We start from the raw sequence: 25,528 nt of genomic DNA, 5'->3' as shown, positions 1-25,528 counted from the left end.
CCATCAGAGGACGAATTTTCCAAACAGGGCATGCAAATAGCATCCATGTCGCCTTGACATGGGAACGATCCTGGCAGGTTTGAGCTAGAGGAAGGCACCCATCATGGCTTGAGGGAAGTTGGGGGAGGTTCCAGAAGCAGGAAGGTTTTGAGGGCTATGAGGTGAGTGGGTTCCCTTCTGGGATTTTTTTTTTTTTTTTCAAGACAGGATCTCTGTCGCCCAGGCTGCCATGCAGTGGTGCAGTCTTGGCTCACTGCAGCCTCGACCCTCCAGGTTCAAGCAATTCTCCCAACTCAGCCTCCCAAGTAGCCAGGACTACAAGTGTGTGCCACCACACCTGGCTAATTTTTGTATTTTTTGTAGAGATGGAGTTTTATCATGGCCCAGGCTGGTCTTGAACTCCTGAGCTCAAGCAGTTTGCCTGCCTTGGCCTCTCGAAGTGCTGGGATTTACAGGCGTGAGCTATCACGCCTGACCGGGCAGCGAGAGGCCCTGAAGATTTGACACAGGTGAGTCACGATCTGACTTTACTTTTTGTTTTTGAGACAGGGTCTCGCTCCTTCACCCTTGCTGGAGTGCAGTGGTGCAGTCTCAGCTCCCTAGGCTCAAACTCCTGGACTCAAGCAATACTTCTACCTTGGCCTCTCAAAGTGTTGGGACTACAGGCATAAGCCATCGCACCCAGCCTTGACTTTACCTTGTTGAGAGAGAGAGAGAGAGAGAGAGAGAGAGAGAGAGAGAGACCCCACCTACTAGACAGTGAGCTTCTGGAGGGCCAGGACTTTTGGAAAGACCTATTTCCTTCCTTAGGCTCTCCATGCTGTTACCAACCAGCCAGGGGAGGCTCAGTGCTGGGATGTGGGAAGGAGGAGCGGCTGCTCCTGTTTCTTGCCCGGGGGCAGCTGTTGGAAGGGGGCATCATGCCAAGGGTTGCCTATGAGAAATGCTGATGGAAGACCAAGTTGAGGGGTGATGTGGAAGCCGGGATGGCGCAGTGGAAGACACAGAGGCCCTGGGTCAGCAGCGTAACTCTTCCTGGCCAGGCCTTGGGGAGGGGAGCGGTATGGCTGTGCTTGCAGCTGGGCCCCTTCCCTGGGCACCTGAGCTACAAAGTTAAAGGAAGCGTGGACCAGTGCCAGGGAGGAGGCTGGCCTGTAGCTGCCCGGTTGAGAGAAAAGATTCCAGTCATGTCCTTTGCAGCAACGTGGTACAGCTGGAGGCCATTATCCTAAGCGAATTAACACAGGAAGAGAAAACCACATACCTCATGTTCTCACTTACATTCGGGAGCTAAACATTGAGTACGCAGGGGCGTAAAGACAGCACCAACAGATACTAGGGGTTACTGGGTCGGGGGAGGGGATGAGGGTTGAAAAACTATGGATGCGAACGCTCAGTACTGGACGATGGGATCCATACCCCAGAGCTCAGCATCACGAAGCATACCCACGCAACAGACCTGCACATCTAACCCTGAATCAAAACTAAAATGTTGACATTATTAGACAGGGAGGAACGTTCCAGCTAACCATCACGAAGAACTTCTGGCTGGTAGTTAGGGAGAAAAGACTGCAATTAGAAATCAGTAGGGACAGCCAGGCGTGGTGGCTCAAGCCTGTAATCCCAGCACTTTGGGAGGCCGAGACGGGTGGATCACGAGGTCAAGAGATCGAGACCATCCTGGTCAACATGGTGAAACCCCGTCTCTACTAAAAATACAAAAAATTAGCTGGGCATGGTGGTGCGTGCCTGTAATCCCAGCTACTTGGGAGGCTGAGGCAGGAGAATTGCTTGAACCCAGGAGGCGGAGGTTGCGGTGAGCCGAGATCGCGCCATTGCACTCCAGCCTGGGTAACAAGAGTGAAACTCCATCTCAAAAAAAAAAAAAAACAAAACAAAACAAAAAAAAAGAAATCAGGAGGGACTTACTTCCGGGATCTGATTCAGGAGGTGGACTACAGGTGAACTTCAGGGTGTGCTAGAGCTTGGGGGAGAGTCTGAAATGCGACACGGAGAGAAGAACGTTCCGAGCCTCCGAGGATCCAAATCCTGCCTGTGGGTGCTTTTCCAGCCCAAAAGACATCGACAGGGTGAGGAGGGGAGTCTTTGACCTCTCCCAGCTACTTCCATCTCTAGGAGCCTCTATGGCCAAGGCTGTTTTTCCTTCTCACCACTTCTCCTTCCTTTGTCCCTCCGCAGCTGGGCTGAGTCAGCCCCCTCCCTGCCCCCAGCTGGGCAGGGAGCACTGCTGAGCGGGAGGGGATCGAGGAGGAAGAGGTTTGCTTGGATTCTCAGATCTCTGAATCCTAGGCTCCTATTCCTGGAAGTGGACCAAGGTGCCTTCCACTGGCCCCAGGAACCCTCCCCTGCCCCTGCTGGGCCTGTAAACCTCCCAAGGCACCTGTACCCGTCCTGGACAAGGCTCGTGGGTGTTTACCCTGAGGCAGCTTGTCTTCCGAAGAAAAACCGTGTGTGAGAGATCAACAGGTAGGGATGGGCCAGGTTTCCTGAGAAGGGTGGAGGTCATTGTCATGATAGCAGTGAGTTCTTCCTGAGCTCTTCCTGGGAGTGGGGCGCTGGGCTAGACACTCAGCGCGCGTCACTCCATTGATTCCTCACAATGGGCCTAAGCCCCAGGCCCACCCCGACTTCCTCCCTTCTGTGCATCCTCTCCACCAAAGGGGGCATGGAGACATCAAAGTCCCACCCCCAACCCCAGTCTAGGCCTGCTGGTTCCGGGTGAGTGGATGCTCTCTGTCCCAGGAAGGTAGAGATCTGAACACTTCCCAGTAGAATCTTTGGAGACCCTCCTGTCCCTCCTCAGAGCTCAGTTCCAGCCCCCAGAATTGCAGTCTGTCCACGGCCTCCGTTCCCTCCCTTCCCCACTGCCTCATCCATTCCCCAGTGCGCCTCCTTCTCCAGGGGAGCCTGCTGACTCCTGCCCTTTCCTCTTCCCCCTCGGCCCCCCTTGTGGTCACTCTGGAGGACAGGAAGGTGATGACTCAGCCCCGAGGCAGAACAAACCCTCCCCACAGACAGGCCACTTCTTTCCCCAGGCCTGGGCAACGAGGAGAGGCCAGGCTGAGTCCCTGGTGAAAGGGCAAGGCTGCGAACCCCATGGGGCAAAGCAGAGGAGGATGGGAGGGCAGGTGCTGAGGCAGGGGCATGACCACCTTGACCCCTCAAAGTCTGGTCCCAGGGGTGGACACCTCAGCCTAGAGCTAAGGGGTCTGCTAATGGGTGTATAAGAGGAGGGTAACCTGAGGCTACAAGTCGTCTTCTCACGGCCTTGCATGGGCTCGGGGGGGCAGCTGAATTTCCTGGACAAGAAGCATAGAGGTGACCGGGAGTACGTGTTCCAAAAACGGTCCCGTGGAGAGGGGCACAGTGTTCCGAGGCACAGCCAAGAGGGCTGGTCAGCCCAAGGCAGAAAGGGCTGCAGGGGGCCCAAGGCCCTTCTCTGGAATCTCTGCACAGCTGTCCTGGCAGCTCTGCGACAAATTTCATTGTCGCAGAGGTGAAATTTGCAGACTGAAGTTATTGAACTGATCAAGGAAGTGGAAATTATGTCCTCCAAAACACATCACAAGAACTGGGATTATAGATCCAGGGAAGAGGAGACCCAGGGCCCACGAGGCAGTTTTCAGTTCCATGTAGGGAAGAACATTGCAAAAATTGGAGCTGCTCCGAGAAGGAACGGTGGCCACGAGAGAGAGTAAGGTCCTCTCCCTGGAGGCGGGTGGGCTGGGCCAGCTGCTGTGGGCGCGTAGTCAAGGAGATGACACCCAACCTCAGGCCTCCCCCTCCTTCTCTCATCCCAACATGCATGAGCTAACTCTGGTTCCCCAGCCAACTTCCTCCTGGGACAAGAGCGTGCAGCTCCCATCACGGAGACTGTCTGCCTCCAGCACCCTGCAGTCGTCTGTGTGCACTGTGGCACAGAATCCTCACAACCGCCTGTTAACAATCCCGTTTTACAAATGGAGAAGAGACTTAGAGACACCAACTTTCCCATCGTCCCGTAGCCACAGAGGTAGGATTTGGACCCAGATTCACTGAAGTCCAAGCCTCTGGCTCTTAACTAGACCATCAGGAGGCTCTTGGCATGTCAGAGGAGGAGGAGCTGTTAAAGAGTCCCCAGACCCATGGTATCAGAGGGGAAACTGAGGCCCAGAGAGGACAGCGAGTCAGCCGAGGTTACATGGCAAAACAGTGTCAGAGCTGGACCTGGATGCTGCGGTCTTGACCAGGGCTGCCCTCAGAGTAGCTTTCTCATGCTGGGTGCTGGCAGGAGCAGAGAGCCCGATCCATGTGTCCCTGGGGCTCCCCAACATCCCTTCCACCCTCCCCACTTCAAGCCCTCTTCTCACGAAAGCCCCAAGGGGTGTGGGGAAGAGGAGGCAGGCAGCCAAGGGGACACAAGATGGGTCTGAGCCCTTGATCACACTACTCCCTTGTTCAAACCCACTGGCAACCTTGGACCTACAGGATAGGGTCCAACCCTTCAGACCCCCAGCCTCACCCTGGTCTTCCCCTCACCTGCCCCTCTGCACACTCTACCCTCTCCCCCAGAGATACCCTTTCCCTGAATCTCATCTCCCCTGCTGCATCCCCCATCCCCCAAGGCCTGTCCCACAAACGCCAAGCCACCTCCTCCCGGCAGTCTCCCTTACACACCAGCCTGAAAAGTCCTTCCACCTCTGACCTCCCACAGTCCTCCGGCCTGGTCCTTTCAGCTTCTGATCACATCGCACACGGTCTTCGTGTGGGCAGGCAGGTGGTAGAGGCCTTGGGTTCTGGGGACAGAAGCCCCTGGGGCCCAGTGCCAACCATATCCCTCGGCCGCCCAGGGGGTTTTTTAACTTTGCTGAGCCTCAGTTTCCTGATGGGTAAAATACTAATATAGTCCCTGCCTCCAGCTTCTTGTGAGGGTAAAATAAGATGAATCAGCATTTCACCTAATGTTTGGGACATGCTTCAGAGTGAGTCCCCGCTCAGGGTTAAAAACCAGACTCTGCCTTTGACCAGCTGTTGATAAGGGCAACTGTCCCAACCTCCCAGAACCTCAGTTTACAACTCTGTAAAATGGGCTAATAACACTAGCTACATACAATGGTTGCTGAGGACATTAAATGAGATGATGTAGGTGACATGCTACAGAAAACCCCCCCGCAAATCACTATCACGTACCCAGCGTGCAGTGACAGGAAGCCCACTTAACGTGCAACATGTACTAAATGGCGGCTTTGACTGACAGGACGGTAACATGAACAATGAAGAGGATGGTGAAGGTCACAGGTCCTTGTCCTCACTAGGCCACGTGTTACTGAGGGCAGGGCTCAGGCCTAGCCCTGGGGACATCCCCCCTGTGTGCCCATCTCATCTGCCCCCTGCTGGGTGCTGGGATCCCCTGGGCTGAGACCCCTGGGCATTTCTATGCTGCCCCGGCATGCCGTTCTTGCCTTCACAGCCTCTCTCTCTATCACCCATGCCCTTGCTTTCATGGCTGTTTTTTTGTTTGGGTTTTGGAGCTGGGGTCTGGCTGTATCACCCAGGTTGGTCTCTAACTCCTGGCCTCAAGCAATCCTCCTGCCTTGGCCTCCTGAGTAGCTGGGGTTACAGGTGTGCCTTTGCTTTCATGGCTCTCTGATTAGCATCCATTGCTCACACTTGACAGTAAACTGTGAGGGCAGAGCCTCAGATGCCACCCAGCAGCCAGCTCATGTTGGTATACCGTAGGCATCCACTAAAGAGCTGTTAGCAGTCTGACTGACTGACTGAGGAGGAAGGGTGAATCCTTGTGGCCTGGGGGTACCGTCCCAATCTGGCTCACTCAGGTGCCCGGCCGCCCCGCTCCGCTCCGCTCCAGCTCACCTGCTTGTACTTGTACGATAGCAACAGGAGCAGCAGCAGCAGCAAGGCCATGAGGGACATGCAGGCGACCACCACCGGCGTGAAGAGGAACTCATCTGGGGGAAGCATGTGGGGTCCTGGAAGGCACGAAGCAAAGGAGTGAGCAGGCAGGGGCGCCGTCAAGCCCCCTCCCCAACTGAGATCAGGCCTGCACATGGCCCCGAACACGGTGCGTGCTCAATAATGCTTGTTGACTGAATGAAGCAACCCCCACTGGAAGCCTCCGGGGCCTCTCCTGCAGACCCTCCTGCAGAGGGAGGCCGAGAGGACAGCCTCTCCAGCTCTGCTCACGCCCAGCCCCAAACCTGTCCACAGTCACAGCCTCCTGTGGCTGGGGTCAGGGCCTCTGGGGTCATACGGTCTCACCCTCTGCCAGTGCAAGAAATCTCTCTGCGGCAGCCTGGCCTGGAGCCCGGCCGTTGCTTACACGCACACCCCCAGTGACGGGAGGCGATGACTGTGCACTGCACTTCCAGGAAGCTCAGTCAGAAAGGCCTGCTGGAGGTCACCCTGCCACCTCCCTCACCTGCATTTCCCCTGCAGCCCCTCCACATGCCCTTTGGAATCACATAGCCCTTCTGAGGGTCTGCAAGCCAGGCCCCGTGGCCCCTGGGTCTCCTCTTCCCTGGATCTATAATCCCAGTTCTCATGATGTGTTTTGGAGGACATAATTTCCGCTTCCTTGCTCAGATCAATAACTTCAGTCTGCAAATTTCATCTCTGCTACCATGCCCTAGGGAATGACGCCCGCCCCGTGCACAGCACAGCCTGCCGCTGTGCTTCACACAAAGGCTCCTTACCAGCTGGTCCCGTGATTCTCAGAGGCCCACAGCATCCTCAGGCTTTTGACAACCAGGCCCTAGCACCCACTGTGTGTCATATCCTGGCCTCTGCCTGGCTCAGAGGTGGTCACTCGTGTCCCTAGCTGCTGGCCTTGGAGCAACTGCTACCAGGGTCCACTGTGTTTTGGAGGGACTTTTTAGGAGGCGTGTGACATTGAGCTTAGGGAAAATTATAGTTATTTCCTAGGTTTGTGGGAGTTATCAAGATAATCCCTGTGAAGAGCTTAACACAGTGCCTGGCACAGCAGAAGCCTTCAACAAAATGTTGGCTTTATTATAATATACAACCTACAGCAGTGAGACCCAGAGTGACCACAGGCACTGCACGCAGCTGGACCCTGGGAGCAGTTGCTCCAAGGCCAGCAGCTGAGTACACGAGTGACCACCTCTGAGCCGGGCAGAGGCCAGGATCTGACACACAGTGGGTGCTGGAGTCTCGCTGTCAAAAGCCTGAGGATGCTGTGGGCCTCTGAGAATCACGGGACCAGCTGGTAAGGAGCCTTTGTGTGAAACAGAGCAGCAGGCTGTGCTGTGCACGGGGCGGGCGTCATTCCCCAGGGCAGCCTCTTGCCCAGCAACCCCAGATGGATAGACTGCATCCGGAGCAGGAGGGAAGTCAATCGGGGAGACATGGAGAAGACGGGCATGAGCTGGCCCTGAGCTGGGGATGGACCTTGCTCCTTGCTCATTTCCTGCCTCCCTCCCTCATCGGACTCTAAGCTCTGTGCGGTCACTGCTTCCCTGCATCAGGCCCGTGCCAGCACATGGTACCAAATGCCTGTACATACGTGTGAACAATGCATGAGTTCGAGCGCGGGGATAAGAGTGGGGGCCGGTTGCTTCAGGCTGCTTTCTCTCAGACCACCCAGTCTTACTGCTTTGGGAGACCTGATGGGCAGGAGGGACTTGGACTGGCCCAGAGATATGCTCCTTGGTATTGCTGGGATCTGCTCCAAAGGCGGATCTGACCCCGGCTCCCTCAGCAGGGTGGTGGGGCAGTTTCCAGGACCACCTCCTGTCTCCACCTACAGGAGCAGGGGTGGTGTGTAAAGCGCCCACTCACTTGCAGTGATGGGTATGAAGGTCCAGGAGCCACTCCCCACGCTGTTGTGGGCCCTGCACTCGTAGGTCTGGTTGTGCTCTAAGGCCTCAACGGTGAGCAGGCTCTGCACGGTCACCTTGTGGAAGGGCTCCTGGCTCAGGACCTCAGGGTGTGGGTCAGCCCAGACCTGCAGCACCTGGGCCTCGTCACACCTGGGAAGAGCAGAACGTGGCTCAGAGCTTCCAAGTTCCCAGCACCAGCTTGTCCCTCCCACTCACGGGGTACTCAGCCCCTGAGCCCAGGCAAGGGAGGTGAGTGGAGCCCACTTGCCTATCAGTGTGGCCACTGCACTGCAGCCATGTCACGTTGGGCTGGGGGTACCCAGAGGCACCACACAAAAGGGTGCCAGAGCCATTGATGAAGGTCCATGTGATGCTTACCTCTGGGGGGTCTGAGGAGGAAAGGAGGAGGCCCCAAGTCACACTCTCCCTGCGACCCACCAAACTCCCAGTGGCTTCAGCCCAGGCCGTGCTCCGCCCCAGCACTTACATCGAAGGGTGAGCTCAAACGTCAGAGTTCTCCAGCCTCCCGGGTTTCTGGCCAGGAAGGAGTAGCGGCCAGCCTCAGAGGGCTTCAGGCGAGGCAGAGAGAGGGTGAAGGTGTGCCTGCAGAAGAGAAGCGAGCGGCCTTGGTGAGCCCCAGCCTGGTATGGCCCCTGTCAGGATTGCGAAGTCAGACAACAGCCTTAAAGGGGTTGATTTTTGGTAAAATATCCAGGGCCCAACTACCCTGGCTGAGCCAGGTCCTCAGGCAGGGTGCCACTGAGCCATGCAAAAACCACCAATCCGATTTCCTTTGTTGGGTTTTTTATATGAAAGTGGTTTTTTCCCCTGAGGTTTAATAGAGGTGACGTCTTTAAGGTGCTGGGAGCCCTATCACCCGTCTCCTACTTTGACCACTATCACTAATCTTTCACAAAAGCTGCACTCCCTCCTGAAAATCCCTGAAGTGCCAACCTTGCCAAGAGGGACTAAGAAAGAGACAAGAGGTAGGATGCAGGGCCCTGGGTTCTAAGCTGTGTTGCTGCAGAGATCGGGGTTCAAGTCCTGGTGCTGCTGTGTCTTGGCTGTGTGACCGTAGACAAGTACTTAACCTCTCTGGATCCTGCACTTCCTTTGCTGTGAGAGTGATATTGATGGTAACTAATTCACAGGCTTGGCCTAGGATTAAAGGGACACGTATTTAGGGTGCTTGACGCAGAATTTGACTCATTGTGGGCACTCAATTTAATGGTACTCTTCGTTACAGAAAAGGCCCAGGAGCGATTGCTAACAACAAAAATTATCCTTGGCCGATTCTGGGAAATTTTTTATTTTTCCTTTAATGTCTGTTTTACAATTTGTCCATCATCAGCATGTGTTGTCTAGGTAATAAATATGTTTAAGAAGTCCCTCAGTTCACTGTCAAAAAAAATAACATTTTAAAAATTATAGCAGATTACCAGTTCTTGCTTGGGAAATGTCTGCAGCTACTACTGGACTAAAGTCCATGGTATTCAAAGAGTAGTCTCATCTAGCCAGACCCTGGCAGAGAGAAGCTCTCTGTCCATGTCACTTCTTGAGATAACTTCCACCCCTTTAACTAGAAAGACTGTGACTTTTTTGGGTGATTGAAAGTCACCATTTTGAACATACCCATCACATGAACTAAATTCTGTGGCTGTTTGGTGTCTGGGCTTGTCTGCCTTGTGCTGAATGTACCCAGACTACTGTTTAAGGGGATGGATCTCATGTTCCTTTACTCAATGTCTCTGTGGCTTATGGACCCCTGAAACCCATCCATGGACCGGCCCCCTCCAAAGGCCTACAGATTCCAGATTCGGAACTTCGGCTTTAAATGAGAGGAAGACAGAGACCCTGGCCAGAAAGGACCAGAAGTGAACTGAGAGGAGGAAGATGAGGACAAGAAAACATCCTTGTTGCTTCTGGCCATTGACAAGCAGGATTCTGGAAATCAATGAGGTTTAGGCTTCTAGAGATAGCATGAGAATCCCAAAGAGTTTTGGAGTTGTCTAAGAGATCAACACAGGGATGACAGATTATCTCACGAGCCAGCCACGCTGGAAGTACTGCCTGGGGCCTGTGTCGAGGAGAACTCTGAGGCCACGTCTCGACTCTGCAGGAGAGAGCGGCAGAAAAATGGATGAGTGTGTGTGGCATGCACGCCATGTATCTGCTGCCCTTGATCAGGCTGTACTGTCTCATTCTGAGAGGGCAGGGTAAGACAAGACTATTTTAGGCCAGGCGCAGTGGCTCGGGTCTGTAATCCCAGCACTTTGGGAGGCCAAACCTGGTGGATCACCTGAGGTCAGTAGTTTAAGACCAGCCTGACCAACATGGTGAGACCCCGTCTCTACTTAAAAAAAAAAAAAAAAAAAAAATTAGCTGGGTATGGTGGTGGGCACCTGTAATCTCAGCTATTTGGGAGGCTGAGACTTGAACCCAGGAGGCAGAGGTTGCAGTGAGCTGAGATCGCGCCACTGCACTCACCCTGGGCAACAAGAGCAAAACTCATCTCAAAAAAAAAAAAAAAAAAAAAAAAAAAAAAAGAAAAGAAAAGAAAAAAAGAAAGAAACGATTATTTTAATAACTGGTATACCTGGTGTGAGTGTTCCTCTCTGGGACAAAGCTTTCTTGTTAAGAATGTACCTGCTTAAGCCACTTTGGATGGGAAAGACCCCAAGAACACAGTTCATAAGGGGACAGGGAAAATTTCTACAATGTGCATGTGGAATACAGAGGATCATGGTAGTGGAGAGGTGGCAGCAGAGGAGGTGTGGAGTTATTATAGATTGCACTTCGTGGGAAGGGTTTGAGCTTACAGAGAAGAGCAGCCAATGAGAAATCCTTGGGACTGGGTGACCACAATCCTTTACAGAACATGTCATGTATCTGCAATTGTGTAATGTTAATTCCCTCTTCCCCTCCCTCTAAGCCTTTGTATGTAGCAGATAACATGTGCAGTCATTATCAGGAGTGTGTCTATGAGTGGGGTTGTTTTCTGAGTTTAGATTGGCCCCAAGAGAGGAAAATGAATGAGACTGAGAGTTCTTGAGGGACCATGAGAATGCACACTTCCAAGAAATGGTAGAATTTTTTTTTTTTTTTTTTTTGAGACGGAGTTTCGCTCTTGTTGCCCAGGCTGGAGTGCAATGGCACGATCTCGGCTTACTGCAACCTCCGCCTCCCGGGTTCAGGTAATTCTCCTGCCTCAGCCTCCTGAGTAGCTGGGATTACAGGCACGTGCCACCATGCCCAGCTAATTTTTTGTATTTTTAGTAGAGACGGGGGTTTCACCATGTTGACCAGGATGGTCTCGATCTCTTGACCTCGTGATCCACCCGCCTCAGCCTCCCAAAGTGCTGGGATTACAGGCTTGAGCCACCGCGCCTGGCCTGAAATGGTAGAATTCTTGAGTGGCGCCTTGACTATCCCAAAGATGTAGGATGGAGGGGTAAGCCAATTTCATCCAAATCTCAAACACACGTGGCTAATATTGGGATTCCATGAAGTCAAGGAAAGTGAAGCCCAGAAAGGGACTGGGACTTGCTCAAGGTCATACAGCAAGGTTGGGACATGAGCCAAGTGTCCCGATTCTTGCTGAAGCATCCCCCAGGACGTGTAGGGCTGTGCAGACGGGAGCTGACAGGTGGTACCTGTATGTGCTGTTGCTGGTGACATTAGCAAGCTTGGGCTCAAGCTGGTGGTCAGAAAAGGGTCCCAGGTAGGTCCAGTTAAAACCCTGCAGGCCTGGGTAGGCCTCCACCATGACTTTGAGGTCAAGCCCCTCGCCCACGGTCACCTCCTGGATGAGATTCTGCTCAGAGCTCAAGTTCAAGTAGGCACTCTCTAGAAAGCAGAAAGACAAGCATCTTGCATTAGTGGGAAGATGTCCTGGTTTATTTGTCCGTTTTGTCATCCACCAATTGATCCAGTCCCTGAGCAGCTATGTCACAGGTACACAGTCCCCACCACCACCCAAAACTCTCTGACACCCCTCTTCTTACCAGCCCTTCAGAATCCCTGGACCAAAACTTTTCTCACTGAGGCCCTAGGAGAACCTGGGCAAATTCCTGTCCCCATTTGTGCCTCTATTTCCTTATTTGTGTAAGGAAGAGATTGAATATATCTGTGATTTTTCCAACTTTTTGAAAAAGTTTTGGCAGCAAGAAACACACACACACACACACACACACACACACACACACATTCACTCACTCATTCTTCACATGCCGTCATCCATTTCCCCTTTACTGGTCATAAGTCAGTCAATACGGCTTCTACATATAGCTCTGGAGTAGGCTTGTAACCCAGGCCAGCCAATGAGGGTACTCTGTTCTCTCTGGCCCAGTAATTGGTTTGGGTTACCATGAGTCTGTAACACTCCATTCCATGATTTTTGTTAGGACTCTGGGAAAGAGGAGCCCTCATTTCACTGGGGTTGCTAGGTCAGATACGACAAGGTGGGTAGTCAGACTCCTACAAGGGGAAAGCCTTCCTGTGGACTAGGCTCAAAAAGAAAAAGCAGAACTGACAGTTGGGGAGCCATAGATTCTTTCCAGCATCAGCTGAACACCTGGATCCAACTGTTCCTGATGCTGATGTCTATGAGCTTTTTAGCTATAAGGCAAAAAAAAAAAAAAACCTCTTTTCATTAGGTCAGTTCGAGTTCGTTTCTGTTACTTGTATCTGAAAGAGTCCTGCCTAGTTTCTCCTAATGAAATTTTGCACAGATTGAAATCCAGCTGCTCTTGTTGAATCTCAGGCAAAGGAATTATGGCAAGAACCCCAGTTCACTCAGCCTCTCTCTGCCAGTCATGGTAGCCCTTGACATACCTTCTTAAAACCTCAGGGCTAAGCAAGAAGCCCTGAACTAGATGATTTCTAAGAGCTCTTCTCCTTAATTTATTCTGTCTAAAAATCTGAAATTCACCATTCTTTCCAGACATATGTCTACTCCAAAGACCCCTATGGTTTCCCATTGCCTCCATTATTCAGCTTGGCATTTCAAGGCTCTCTTCAGTCAAATCAGGTCTCACTATGCTCATCCAGTCACCTCTCCTCTTCCTCCCTCTCCGCCCCCCACCCTCCCTACACTCTCACAGTCTCTACGTTCTACCCATGGGTCTCCTAACATCCCTGAACACACACCATAGTCATTCCAACCTCGGAGGTTTCACTGAAGCCATTTCCTCCACCAGGAATCCCATCCTCCTCCTCTTTTTTCTCATCGAGGCATTTTTATCCTTTAAGACTCACCTCCATGAGGGAGTCCTTCTCACTGCTCCGGGACATGGGAACCTCTCACTCCTCTGGACTTCTGTTGCCCTTCCAGAATACACACTCATTAGGCACCACATCTGTACTGCTTCCTGCATCTGGTTCTCCCACAAGGTAGCTTTCTTCTCTCTCCAACTCGTCTGTGAGCTTTCAGGGGCAAGCCTCTTTCCTTCTTGCTCTGGCTGTCCCAACAATTCATCTATCTATTATTCATCCATTCATCCATTCAACCATCCAAACCCCAGCAAATTCCCACTACCTTCACCATTACCACTCTAGTCCATCCACCACCAGCTCCAGCCTGGACCACTGCGGCAGCCTCCTCCTTCACCTTCCTGCTTCCATCCTTGTCTCCCTACAGACAGTACTCAACAAAGCCCAAGAAAGCTCTGTTAATTCTTATTACATGCAATCCCACCATGTCACTCATCTGCTCAAAACCTCCCACAGCTCCGTCTCTCTCAGGAGAAAAAGCCCAGGGTTTTTTGTTTTTGTTTTTGTTTTTTGAGATGGAGTTTCGCCCTTGTTACCCAGGCTGGAGTGCAATGGCGCGATCTCGGCTCACCGCAACCTCCGCCTCCTGAGTTCAAGCAATTCTCCTGCCTCAGCCTCCTGAGTAGCTGGGATTACAGGCACGTACCACCATGCCCAGCTAATTTTTTGTATTTTTAGTAGAGACGGGGTTTCACCATGTTGACCAGGATGGTCTCGATCTCTTGACCTCATGATCCACCCACCTCAGCCTCCCAAAGTGCTGGGATTACAGGTTTGAGCCACTGCGCCCGGCAAAAAGCCCAAGTTTTTACAGTGGCCTCCAAGGCCCTGTAGGATCTGCCACCTCCCCTCTTTAGCTCTCTGACGTCGTCTGAGACCACTCTTTTTCTTGCTGTCACCCCACAGCCACACTGGCCAACTTGCCTCCTGAACAAGCACAGTCCGGCCGCAGGACGCAGCTCCCTTCTCCTTCAGCAATTTAAGTCTTTGCTCAAACATCAGCTTTCCAGTGAGAACTTCCTCGGGGACCACACTATTCTGAAGCTGCGAATGCTACGTCATTTGTTTTTAATAATTCACTTGGCTTATTGCTTGCCCACTCCCAGCTAGAACACAGACTTCACGAGGTCAGGGATTGTGTCTGTTCCATTTGCAGCTGTATCCTCGGCATCTAGAACGACATCTGGCTCAGAGTGTGAATGAACATAAACATGTATTAAGTGACTACTGTATGCCTGTACTAGAAAGCAGACAGGATTAGAAGCTATAACTGAGGGACAATTCGAGGCGCTTTTGCTCTTCTTCCCCTTGACCCTGCCAAAGCCCCCAGTGCAGAATGGGGTCCGCAGCAGAGCTCACATTCTGTGGCAAGTCTAGTGCCTGCCACGCACTTTTCAGGGTAGTGATGCTTATGATTCTCAGCCCCCTACCTCCGTCTCCCATAACATTCAGCACATGAGGCCTGGCCAGACCTAAATGACGCAGAGCCTGCTCCCACGCTGATGCACTCCCACCTTGCCTCAGGCTCCCAGTCCAGTGACTGCCACTGCCTCTACCCAATCACCATCACCAGAGACCTGGACGTCATCCTTAGCTCCCCCTTCTCTTCCTCATCCCTGCGTCTCGGACTCTTCTACCTGCCACTGGCCATCTCCAGCCTCCAGACTCCCACCCAACCCACACGGTGCCAGGCTGAGCCTTCTCACATGCTATCTCCTAGTGCACACGTGGACAGCACGTCCTCTGTGTCAAACCGTTTGTTCTAAGTACTTATGTATATATGTATGTATGTATCTATCTTTATCATCTATCCATCCATCTATTCTTCCATCCATCCTTCCATCCATCCATCCATCCTTCCATCCATCTATCCATCCATCCTTCCATCCATCTATCCATCCATCCATCCATCTATCCATCCATCCTTCCATCCATCTATCCATCCATCCATCCATCCATCCTTCCATCCATCCTTCCATCCATCTATCCATCCATCCATCCATCCATCCATCCATCCATCCATCCATCCTTCCATCCTTCCATCCATCCATCCATCCATCCATCCTTCCATCCATCTATCCATCCATCCATCCATCCATCCATCCATCCATCTATCCATCTATCCATCCATCCTTCCATCCATCCATCCATCTATCCATCCATCCATCCATCCATCCATCCATCCATCCATCCATGAAGGCAGTTACTGTTAATATCTTCATTTTACAGGTAGAAAAACTGAGACACAGGGAGGTTCGCAACCTGCTAGTCCTTGGCAGAGCCCAGTTGGAACGCTGCCTGGGAGTGTGTGCTCGTGGCCACCACACAGTGCCTCCTCTGTGCAATCTGAGCCCGTCACTCTCCTTTTTTACAATGATCTCCCAACAGATTAAGATGCAGTTCCTCACTCACCTTCAGACACATTTACCTCCGGCCTCTGCTTCTGCGTCTTTCTCTACTCCCCGGTGGCCACTCCTCACACCATTCCACCTCCCAGCTGCTGTCAGCTTCTTTCAGTATTCCAAATGATCTATGCTCTCTTTGCCTTTGAGCCTTGCCTATGTTCCTCCCTCTGCTGGAAGTACTGTTCCCCTTCCTTTCCCACCCGTCTGCCCAGCTAACCCACCTTTCCTCTTCCCATCCTAGTTTAGAGGCCACCTTCTCCAAGCTTGGGTTGGGGGACCCCTCAGTGTTCCCAGGACACCTTGTGCTTCCCTCATAATCGCTGGGTGATCATTGTCTTTTCATGTGTTCATAAAGGAATGTGTGAAAGGCTGAACAAAGGAAGTCCAGTAGGGAGCTACTACACCCCAATCCCCAAACACACACACACGTGAAAAATGGTGCTAAGTTGCAGCCATGCACTGTAAGAGCTCCACGGTAGGAGAGAGTCCCGGGAGAGGGTAATGGAAAGCTCCTGAAACACAGCTCCCAGCAGAGATATCCTTAGCAGGTCTCCTTCCCTGACACTGGCTTCCTCCTCAAACCCCTTCTGTCCCCGCTCCTGCAGGACCCCTGCCGACCGTCTGCCACCACCCTGATACTTACCTACCACCCAGAAGAACATGGAGGTGGAGCGGCTGCCCCGCACGTTGCGGGCCATGCAGGAGTAGTTACCAGCATGTTGGAAGTCCACTTGCTCGAGGTCGAGGGTCAGGACTTTTTGGTAACGGTTATTATGAAAGTCAGATCGTTGACGGATTGTGAGCTGCAGCCAGAGGGAATGGAGGTAGTTGAGGGATAAAAAAGATCTGGGTTCCATTCCTCAGCCTTTAAGGATTGCTATCTGCCTTTCCTCTGGGCCTGTTTCTTCACTCGTAAGATGGAACTAACAGTGAGGAGCAAATGAGAGCTGCATGCAAGTGTCTGCTTAGGGCCGTGCCTGGAACATGGCAGGCGCCGTGGGAAGGGAGAGCCTCTTAGAGGCAACCCAGCGTGATTCCCTCCTGGAATCCTCCCTCCTCCTCCTCCCTCTCTCCCAAAATCTTTCTGAAATAGCCATTATAGTCCTGGGTTTCAAAGGTGGCCTAGGAAACCCTTGCTAAATCAGAAGTGAGCTCACCTCTGGCTTTTGTCTACAAGCTGGGGCAAAGGCCATGTGTCAAGGGGACAGAGAACCACCTCCTCCCCTGACCCCCCAACAAGGTTCAGCAGCACAAGCTTGAGTCCTGGTTCTGCGTCAGCTACTGACTGGGAGTGAGATCTTGGGTGAGTCCACGCCCCTCTCTGGAGTCTGAGCTGTGCCTTCAGCTGAGACAGCCAGTTTGGAGTGGGAGGCCCAGGACTACCCCCTGGGAAACCTGGTATGCTGGGAGGATGGCCAGACTTCACCTTGCCGATCCCCAGGGACTGACCTTGGTGTTGTTGTGTTGGAGGAAGACATCAAAGTGAAAGTCAATGTTGCTGGCTGAGCACACGATCTGGGCAGCCTCCCCTCGAATCCTCACCAGCTCTGCAGGCTCCAGTGTCAAGGCTGGTGGCCCTGGGATGACTGAGACCGGGAGAGAGACCCCTGCACATGATGGTGCTGTCACTCTGCTCCCTGCCATGGGCCACGTCACTGGCCAGGGTCCGCACCACCGCCCCATCCCAAATCCTGGGGGACTTGTCCTAAAGAGAGCTTGGAAAGTCCACTTTCTCCATCCTCTCCCCCTCCCCAGTCCCGTCACCATTCTCCACTCTGGATTTCTGCACCAGCCTCCTCAGAAGCCTCCCTGCCTCCCTCTGAGTCCCCTACGCCTGCACTTCTCGCAGCAGCCAAAGTGACCTCTTACAAATATAAACGGGAACACGCCTCTCTCCTATGTAAACATTCAGGGCTTCCCATTACTCTCAGAAAAGCAGCCAAAGTCCTTCCCACACCCTACCCTGTTTCCGACCGCCCTGACGCCCCCACCCCTTGTTTGCTGCACCGCAGCCCCCGGGAACCCTTTCCCACCGCAGGGCCTTTGCCCTTGCCTTTCCCTCCCGGAATACCTTTCCTCCCACGCTTTGCATGGGAGCCTGTTCTCATCCTTCAGATCTTTAGCTCAAAAATTCCTCAGCGGGGGGCCTGTGACCAGCTGATGTGAATTCGCCTCCCCAGCACCTCCACGTCCTCCGCTCCCCAGCTCGGTTTCTCACTCATCACGTTTGTATTTACTTTCTATTTAATAGTTAGACTCTCTAGTGGAATGTCAATCCATGACAGGAATATTCCGGTGACCAGCACAGTGCCTGACACACAGTAGACCTTGAATTCATATTTATGCCCATCACTGCTCTTGAAAATAATCTAATCCAGATTTCTAAGGCCCAGGCACAGGAAAGGACTCACCCAAGGTCCCTGAGAGGGCCGTGGCAGAGCTCGGGCCCAGGACTCCTGGCTTTTGGCCAGCCCAGGGCTCTGCAGGATCAAGTGCCAGGAAAGAACCCTGACGGCCTCCTCTGCCCACACAGCTGGGGTCCTTTGACCTCCTGAGCAGGTTTTGTGGCCTCAGATTCAGGAGAATTGGGCTAGCAGCTTCGTTCTGACCCTGGCCCTCGTTACAGGGACCGATTGCTGTCTCAAGCCCAGGTCCTCAGCCTGGCACCCTGCTTACTCTTACCAGTCCTCCCAGAAACCAGAATCCTGCCTGCATCCCAGCAGGGGAGACTCCACCTCCACTGTCACCTGGCCACAGCAAGCGCTCACCACCTCCTCCTCTACTCTGCCTCTCAGCTCAGGATCCCTCCTTCACACGCCCGGCACCTGGCTTTAGGCAGGCCCCGAGGGGGAAGTCCATGTCTGAGGCTGAGCTTCAGTCCTCTTTCCATTCCAGGAACATTCAGAGCTGTTCCTCCCTCCCCACTTGGTCCTCGCTGTCTCCCTGCTGAAGCAGATCTTCGCACAACCACCTCCTTCATGTCATTAGATTTCAGCTCCTTCTCAGCGAGGCCGCCCACCCCACCTGCTCTTTATTTGGCTACCCTGTTGAGTGCTTTTGTGTAGCATGTCTAACGATCTGCCCCGACACCTTGTCAGTCCCGCCCCATAGATGATCGTGGAACCATTGGAGGGAAGAAGTGAAGACATCTTGCTAACCCCCATCACGCCCAGTCCCCAGCCACCCCCTGTGTGGCTGCTGGCTCTCTGTTCCCGCTCCCCAGGCCTGGCCCCCAGTCCCTCTGCCCCACGCACCTTTCTGCACTTTCAGCCGGATGCTGACGGACGTCACCTTCCTGCCACCCATCAGGGCACTGCATTCATAGTAGTGGCTCTGAATGTACTTGGCCCTGTGGATGGTGAAGCCATGCCAGGGCGAGAAGGAGTAGTTGGTGTTGCGCATGAGGGGCCGGCCACGGGAACGCACGAGCGAGACACCTGCCTCCAGTGCCGGGTCTGTGAGCAGGCAGGGCAGCAGTGCATCCTGGTCCTCGAACACGACCACCTCCTGTGCCAGCACATTCCAGGCCCGGGCAGGGTCTAGGATAGAGGGGGGCACAGGGTTACAACTGCCCTCCCTCCACTGGGCCAAGGAGTATCTGGACATTGGTGACAGGGAAGCTGAGAGAGGCTGATGTTTCATCTGAGGTTACACCTTGCCAGGATAGTTTGGTGGATGCTTCAGCATGGGCGCTCCAGAGTCAGATGCACCTGGGCTCCAGTCTAGTCCCATTACATGATGCTGCATGACCTTGGATAATCCCTCTGCACTTCTAGAAAATGCATCATCATAGACCCACCTTGCACAGTTATTATGAGGGCTGCATTACATTAGAAGCTCTGCTCCAGGTCCGTGCTCATAGCCAGCACTCAGTAAATGCAGAGCTGAATGGTTACAATTGTTAATTTTAGGGCCCATTGGAGTGGGGCCTGCTGGGCCAGGCCTCTTGGGAGGAGGCTCAGACTCCTCACCTTTGACGTAGAGGTGGATGGTGGCGCTGCTTCCCAGGGGGTCTCCAGGCTCAATGCAGCGATAGGTCCCCGTGTGTTGGAAGGTAGCGTTGGTGGTGGTGAGGGTGCTGCTGAGGCCATCGGAGTGCAGGGTCCAGTGAGGTGATAGGGTCCTATTCCATTCCACGCTGCCATTACCTGCACATCGCAGGCTCACCGTTGCTCCCGGCTTCACAACCAGTTCAGGACCACTGGGCTCTATCACTGGGATTCCCTGACCTGGTAAGAAGGAGGGACAGCAGACAAAAGTGAGGTCTGGGGTGCACCCCTTGGGCCGTCCCTGATTCCAAGATGTGTGGTAGCCTGGCAGGAATGGTGCTGTGCCATCAAGGGATCGCCTTGAACAAGCCCCTGCCCCCTGGTCATTTGCTCAGCTCCTAACCCTCAACCTGCTCAGGGATGGACTGATGTCTCTGAGGCCCAGGAGGTCCCTCCTCTGAGAAAGGGGGCTTGCAGCTTGCTCAGCCTCCCACCCAGGCCTCTGTCCCCAGGATCCTCAGCCTTCTGCCTCAGTCTTCCCTGCTGTGATGGCATCTTTCTTCTCCCCAGGAATGGACTCTTTTAACCCTGTGTACAAAGTAGATGTATCCCTACCACCGAATGAAGAGACAAATGAATGGAATGTTCATGGCCAAGTCCTCTGATTTAATTCATATGGGAAAAACATATATATATAGGACCTTAGCCCAGCAGAGTTAGAGAGGTCCTAAGAATCTCCTGGTGTACCCAATCCCACCATTGGACATCTGGTCTGTAGCACAGTGAGATGGGAGGTGTCGTGCCTTGGTTTCCCCACCTATAAAATGGGGACAATTATACCCACTCATTGGTATGTTAGGCATTTTAAAGGCATGGGAAGCCCTTAGAACAGCACCTGACACCAAATGAATGGCTCAGTAAGAGTTAGTCACTATGTTTATTACCTAGTCTGTACCCAGCAGCTCGCCCCTGCACCCCCACACATCTGTGTTTACTGGGAAGCCAATCTCTTTTAAGGAAAATTTTCTTGAAGGAGAAAAGAGAACTTGAAACCCCTATCAGGCTGTCTGGGAAGACGGCCCGTTGCCTCTGCAGCATCAGCATTTTTCTGGGGCCTAAAATTAGGGGCAAAGGAGGGAAGTGAGAGCTGATTCAAGCCTCCAAGGGGCTGCCAGGTGCCCCCCCAGCCTGCGTGGGTGGGAACATATTGTTGGCGACGGGCTCAGCCTCCGGTTTCCGTTCAGCCTGTGGCCCTTCTACAGGGATGTTCTCACTTCTGCTTCCCCAGCCTCCTACCACTGCCCTCTCTCCAGGCAGCTAGAGGGAGTGCCACTGGCAGGGCAGCTGCAAGGCCCGGCTCTGACGCTAACCCGCTGGCTGACCCTGGCCATCCAGCTTCTCAGCTCTGACCCTTCCTATTCCCGGTGATGGGGGCATAATGACAGGCCAGCTCCGAGGGCTTCAGGTGAATTCAGGGTTTCTCCATTGTTTTCTGCAAATCCCCCTGAAATGGGAATACCCCCCGCCCCTGGCAACCATAGAGCCCAGGATTGGAAAGGTTTCTTCTCTCAAATGCTCTCAGGATGGCTTAATTCATGCTTTGATTTGTATTCATCAGAATATACAGCCCCTCTCCCCAAGACTCTGATCAGCAGAAGGGACTGAGTGAATTGTAAATACTGCCAAGGCTGCCAGCTGGGGTTGTAGCCCTCCTATGCAGTGCAACCACCAGGAAGAGGGACAAATGTCATTTCTAGCAGCCTTTTAGCAAATCTCAACAGAGCTGGGGCTTCCCTATCACTGCTGCAGCAACCTAGGGCCCCCAGGCTGGAGTTTTATAGCAGGAAACAGCTTGGAGTGTGGGCTCACACCAACTTGGGTTTGGAACTTGGTTCTTCCCTTACCAGCTGGATGAGTTGCTTAACCTCTTTGAGCCTCAGGCTACTCTTATGTCTGATGGGAATAATCCCATCTCCCCCCACAAAGAAGTCAGCTGGAAGTTGAGTGAGATGATGTGCCCTGGGCACCCGATTTAATTGTTACATTTCTAATGTCCCTTCTGGGCCAACTCTGATATTTCAAGATTTTAACCTTGGATTCTGTGATTCCATTTTTCCTTTTCTACACCTGCCTCATGTCTCACAGTGGGCTTCTCCTTTCCCTTCCTCCAGCCTATACCCTGCCTTGGCCGCCGGTAGATGTGCAGGGAGAGGCATCTGATTTATTTGGTCCTATCCTATTGTCCCAGATATTCATGCATGATAGGGCTGATACCTGCAACCTCCAAAGCCAACTTCCCCCGCTGGCTTGGCCCCCATCCTCCTCGGGGTGGGGGTGTGGGCTGATGAACACTAACCAAGGCCCCTTTCTGTACCTGTCCATTCTTCCCCTCTCATCTCCGCTCCCCCGTTCTCCCCATGCCCCAACTACCTCCCACTTGCTGGCAACTCCTCCATCATCACCTCCAGAACGTGCCCCAGTCTATTCTCTCCCAACACACACATACACACACGCACACAGAGCACAGCACGGCTGGACACAGCCCCTCCTCAGCCCAGGATCTCATTGCAGTGATGAAGAGCGAGCCCCTCTCTCCAGGGTCCTCCAATTCCATCCCCAGTTCCCCCGCAGTGGCCCCTCATCCCCTCACCATTGGTCTCCTGGGTTGAAAACTTAGGTTTCCAGCCTCACCGTCTCTTCTTTCTCTTAGGACTGGGCCCTGGACAACCCTCCGGCCCTCCTCCCACACACAATTCCCCTGTGAAGGGAAAATCAAAACTTGGGACCCTAATTCATTCTGCCAAAAGGAAAAAATCAAGTTGAAAGCTGAGTCATGCAAGAAGCTGCCTTGCCTCTTGTTCCTAAGCAGATAGCAACAGATGAAAGGTAAAATATCCCACAGGCAGCTCCTCTATGTTCGCCTTCCCTAGGTAAAGTGCCAATGTACTGAGCCGAAATAACTGACCGTTCCCCTAACTGCTCCTGTGCTTTTGCAACACGTGGACTACCACACCCTCCCCTTTTTCCTCCCATCCACTTTCCCCTTAAATATTAAAGCCCTCGAATTCATCCTTGGAGAATGGCGCAGATGGCACAGACCATAAACTGCTTTGGTGACACCATGTTTTTTTTCTCACCGACATGTCCTTAACTTTGGCAAAATAAACTTCTAAATTGATTGAGCCAGGCACCGGTGGCTCACACCTGCAATCCCAGCACTGTGGGAGGCCGAGCCGGACAGGTTGCTTGAGTTCAGGAGTTCAAGACCAGCCTGGCCAACCTGCTGAAACCCCATCGCTACCAAAAATTTAAAAAAAATTGGCCAGGCATGGTGATGGGCACCTGTAATCCCAGCTACTCAAGAGGCTGAGGTGAGAGAATTGCTTGAACCCAGGAGGCAGAGGTTGCAGTGAGCCAAGATCGCGCCACTGCACTCCAGCCTGAGTGACAGAGCAAGACTCCATCTCAATAAATAAAAAATAAACTATTTGATTTGAGACCTGGCTCAGATACTTTTTGGTTTAAGCCCCACAGGCAAGTTCTAGGTGTGAGGACAGGACAAGGCAGTGAAATCATCCCCTGGGACTCTCTGAGATGAGAAGAATAGTCTCCCTCTTGATGGGAGGTGGTGGGTACACTATGTGTGCATTTGTCAGACCTCACCGAACTTAAGAACCTGTGCTTTCTACCGTATGCAAGTTACATCTCAAAATAAAAAGTCCAGGCTGGGCACTGTGGCTCACGCCGGAAATCTCAGCACTTTGGAAGGCCGAGGCAGGCAGATCACCTGAGGTCAGGAGCTCGAGACCAGCCTGGCCAACATGGTGAAACCCCATCTCTACTAAAAATACAAAAATGAGCCTGGCATGATGGCATGTGCCTGTAATCACAGCAGGAGGCTGAGGCAGGAGGATCACTTGAACCCAGGAAGCAGAGATTGCAGTGAGCTGAGATCATGCCATTGCACTCCAGCCTGGGCAACAGAGACTTCATCTCAAACCAAAAACAAAAACACAACTCCAAACACTCAAGCCTAGTGAGATTGCCTGGGCCAGAAACATGGTGAGTGGGCCATCTCCTCCTCATCAGGTACCAGAACGCCACGGCCCAAGGGTCCTCCCATGAAGAGGCCAGGGTGAGGCTGCCCTTTTTCCCTTTCAATCCCCGTCCTCCTGCAAGGTCCTTTTGAATAAGCAGGCAATAGAATAGAAACACGTTTGTTGGGCTGACAAGCCAAGCACAGGAGCCCCTCACCTCTAGTCATGTTCCACGTAGATGGAAATTCTGCAGAACTGCTGCTGTCTGGAGACCTCCTGAGACTTTGTAGTCTGTGTCTAGGAGGGCTCCGGCCCAGCAGACTCTCACTGGCCTCTTCCCAGTCCCTCCTCTAGCCCTATATCCCTTTCACCCCAAATTCCCCTCTCCCGATCCCTGGGCCAGAGAGGCCAACCTCTTGCCTCTCCCTCCAACTCCTTACGCAAGCCTTCCAAGGAAGAGCCACCACCCCTATCAGGCCCTTCCAGGTCAGGTCTTGCATCGAATCATCGAATCACAGGCTTGCAGAGCTGGCAGAGCCATCAGGGGCTCTCCAGGTCCCCCGACTCAGTGTAGGTCTGGACCAGCAGTGCTGGCATCTCGCATCTCTGGGGAGTTTGTTGGATATGCAGAATCTCAGGTCGCACCTGAGACCGACCGAGTCTGAATCTGCACTGTCACAAGATCCTCAGGTAACTTGTATGCACAGGAAAGTATGAAAAGCACCGCTCTGGTCCAGTCTATCACTGCCCCCCTGCCCCCAACACCTGCAATTGAATAGAAGTGGACACTGAAGCCTCAAGAGCATCAGAGGCTTGTTCAGGACACGCAGTGAGTTGATGGCGGAGCTGGGACAGATCCACAGCCCCAGCCGGGCCAGTTCCACCCCATCCACATTCTTTCCCCCCACTACCTCTCCAAAGCAGATACCACAAACCTGCAGCCCTGTGCTGAGGAGATGAAAACACAGCCTGGGGACACCCAGAGAGGGGCAAGGGCTGAGTCCCTTCATGGGGGAGTCTTCTGTCACACCCCCACCAAAGTCCCCCACACCCCATTCTGTTCTTACCATGCCAAGCTGTGGCCACCAGCAGGAGCAGCAGAACCCCTGGGCCCATGGCCACGGTGGGGAAGTGGCAGGCAGGTGCAGGGCTGGGAGGTGCCCAGGGCACGGAGCTACCAGTGACTAGCTCTGCCGGGATCGGGACACTGGACACACGTTCCTCTCCTCTGCACTGCTTGTTTGTGTTGTTTTCCTCTTCCTCCTCCTTGGGCTGATCCTCTTCTTCCCCTTTTAGCTAGGCAAGGCAACCACAGAGTTTGGAAATCTTGGGTCTTTACGAAGAAAACAAAGCCTTGACCCCCAAGAGGGAGGAGTCGGAGTCTGGGGCAGGGCCAGTCTGAGCCTGGAAGGAGCTAGCTAAGTTTGGGGCCCTTCTAAAGCCACCTGCAAGGGGTCCTGAGAGAAGAGACACGTCCAAGAGCAGCCCGGCAGTCGGTCAGTAGCACAGATGAGGGCCTCCAGAGTGATCAGGCGGCTCTGGTAGAGCCCAAAGAGAAGATAGGTTGTGTGATACTGTGAAATAAATAAATAAATAAATATATGGTTTTTGTCCTCATTTCCTGGCTTACAACTCTTAAAATCCTTGGAATCTTCAGAGTAATAAATGTCTTTTAAAAATTTATTATTATTATTATTTTAGAGATGGAGTTTCACTCTGTTGCCCAGGCTGGAGTGCAGTGGCTTGATCGTAGCTCACTGCAGCCTCAAACTCCTGGGCTGAAGCCTTCAACCTGTGAGAGCTGACACTGTCTCTAGGTAAATAGTGTTTAAATTGAATTGGAGGGCACCAGATTCGTGTCTGCTGCAGAATCTGAACAATTGGTTGAGTGCTTGAACTATAGGGCAACATACCCCATTCCCCACATCTCGTGCCAGAGTATTTTGTGTTGTGAGACTATAGGACAA

General features: G+C 52.9%; 1 protein-coding gene across 1 annotated transcript in view; it reads right to left on the bottom strand.

Annotated features, from left to right (window-relative positions):
• The window catches only part of CSF1R (colony stimulating factor 1 receptor), a 34,535-nt gene extending 9,653 nt beyond the window's left edge, over positions 1 to 24,882 (bottom strand). Inside the window, exons 1-10 of the mRNA XM_003934081.4 lie at positions 24,629 to 24,882; positions 19,507 to 19,764; positions 18,790 to 19,074; positions 16,985 to 17,121; positions 16,179 to 16,338; positions 11,513 to 11,705; positions 8,347 to 8,462; positions 8,128 to 8,248; positions 7,819 to 8,009; positions 5,875 to 5,990 (exon numbers count right to left, since the gene is read on the bottom strand). Of these exons, the coding sequence (XP_003934130.3) occupies positions 5,875 to 5,990; positions 7,819 to 8,009; positions 8,128 to 8,248; positions 8,347 to 8,462; positions 11,513 to 11,705; positions 16,179 to 16,338; positions 16,985 to 17,121; positions 18,790 to 19,074; positions 19,507 to 19,764; positions 24,629 to 24,677 (1,626 nt within the window). The 5' untranslated portion in view covers positions 24,678 to 24,882. The remainder of the gene's footprint in view (positions 1 to 5,874; positions 5,991 to 7,818; positions 8,010 to 8,127; positions 8,249 to 8,346; positions 8,463 to 11,512; positions 11,706 to 16,178; positions 16,339 to 16,984; positions 17,122 to 18,789; positions 19,075 to 19,506; positions 19,765 to 24,628) is intronic.
• Positions 24,883 to 25,528: the final 646 nt, after the last annotated feature.

This window comes from Saimiri boliviensis, chromosome 1, assembly GCF_048565385.1.
Source record: "Saimiri boliviensis isolate mSaiBol1 chromosome 1, mSaiBol1.pri, whole genome shotgun sequence".
Classification (NCBI taxonomy): Eukaryota; Metazoa; Chordata; class Mammalia; order Primates; family Cebidae; genus Saimiri; species Saimiri boliviensis.
This window is presented reverse-complemented; position numbering and strand designations above follow the sequence as displayed.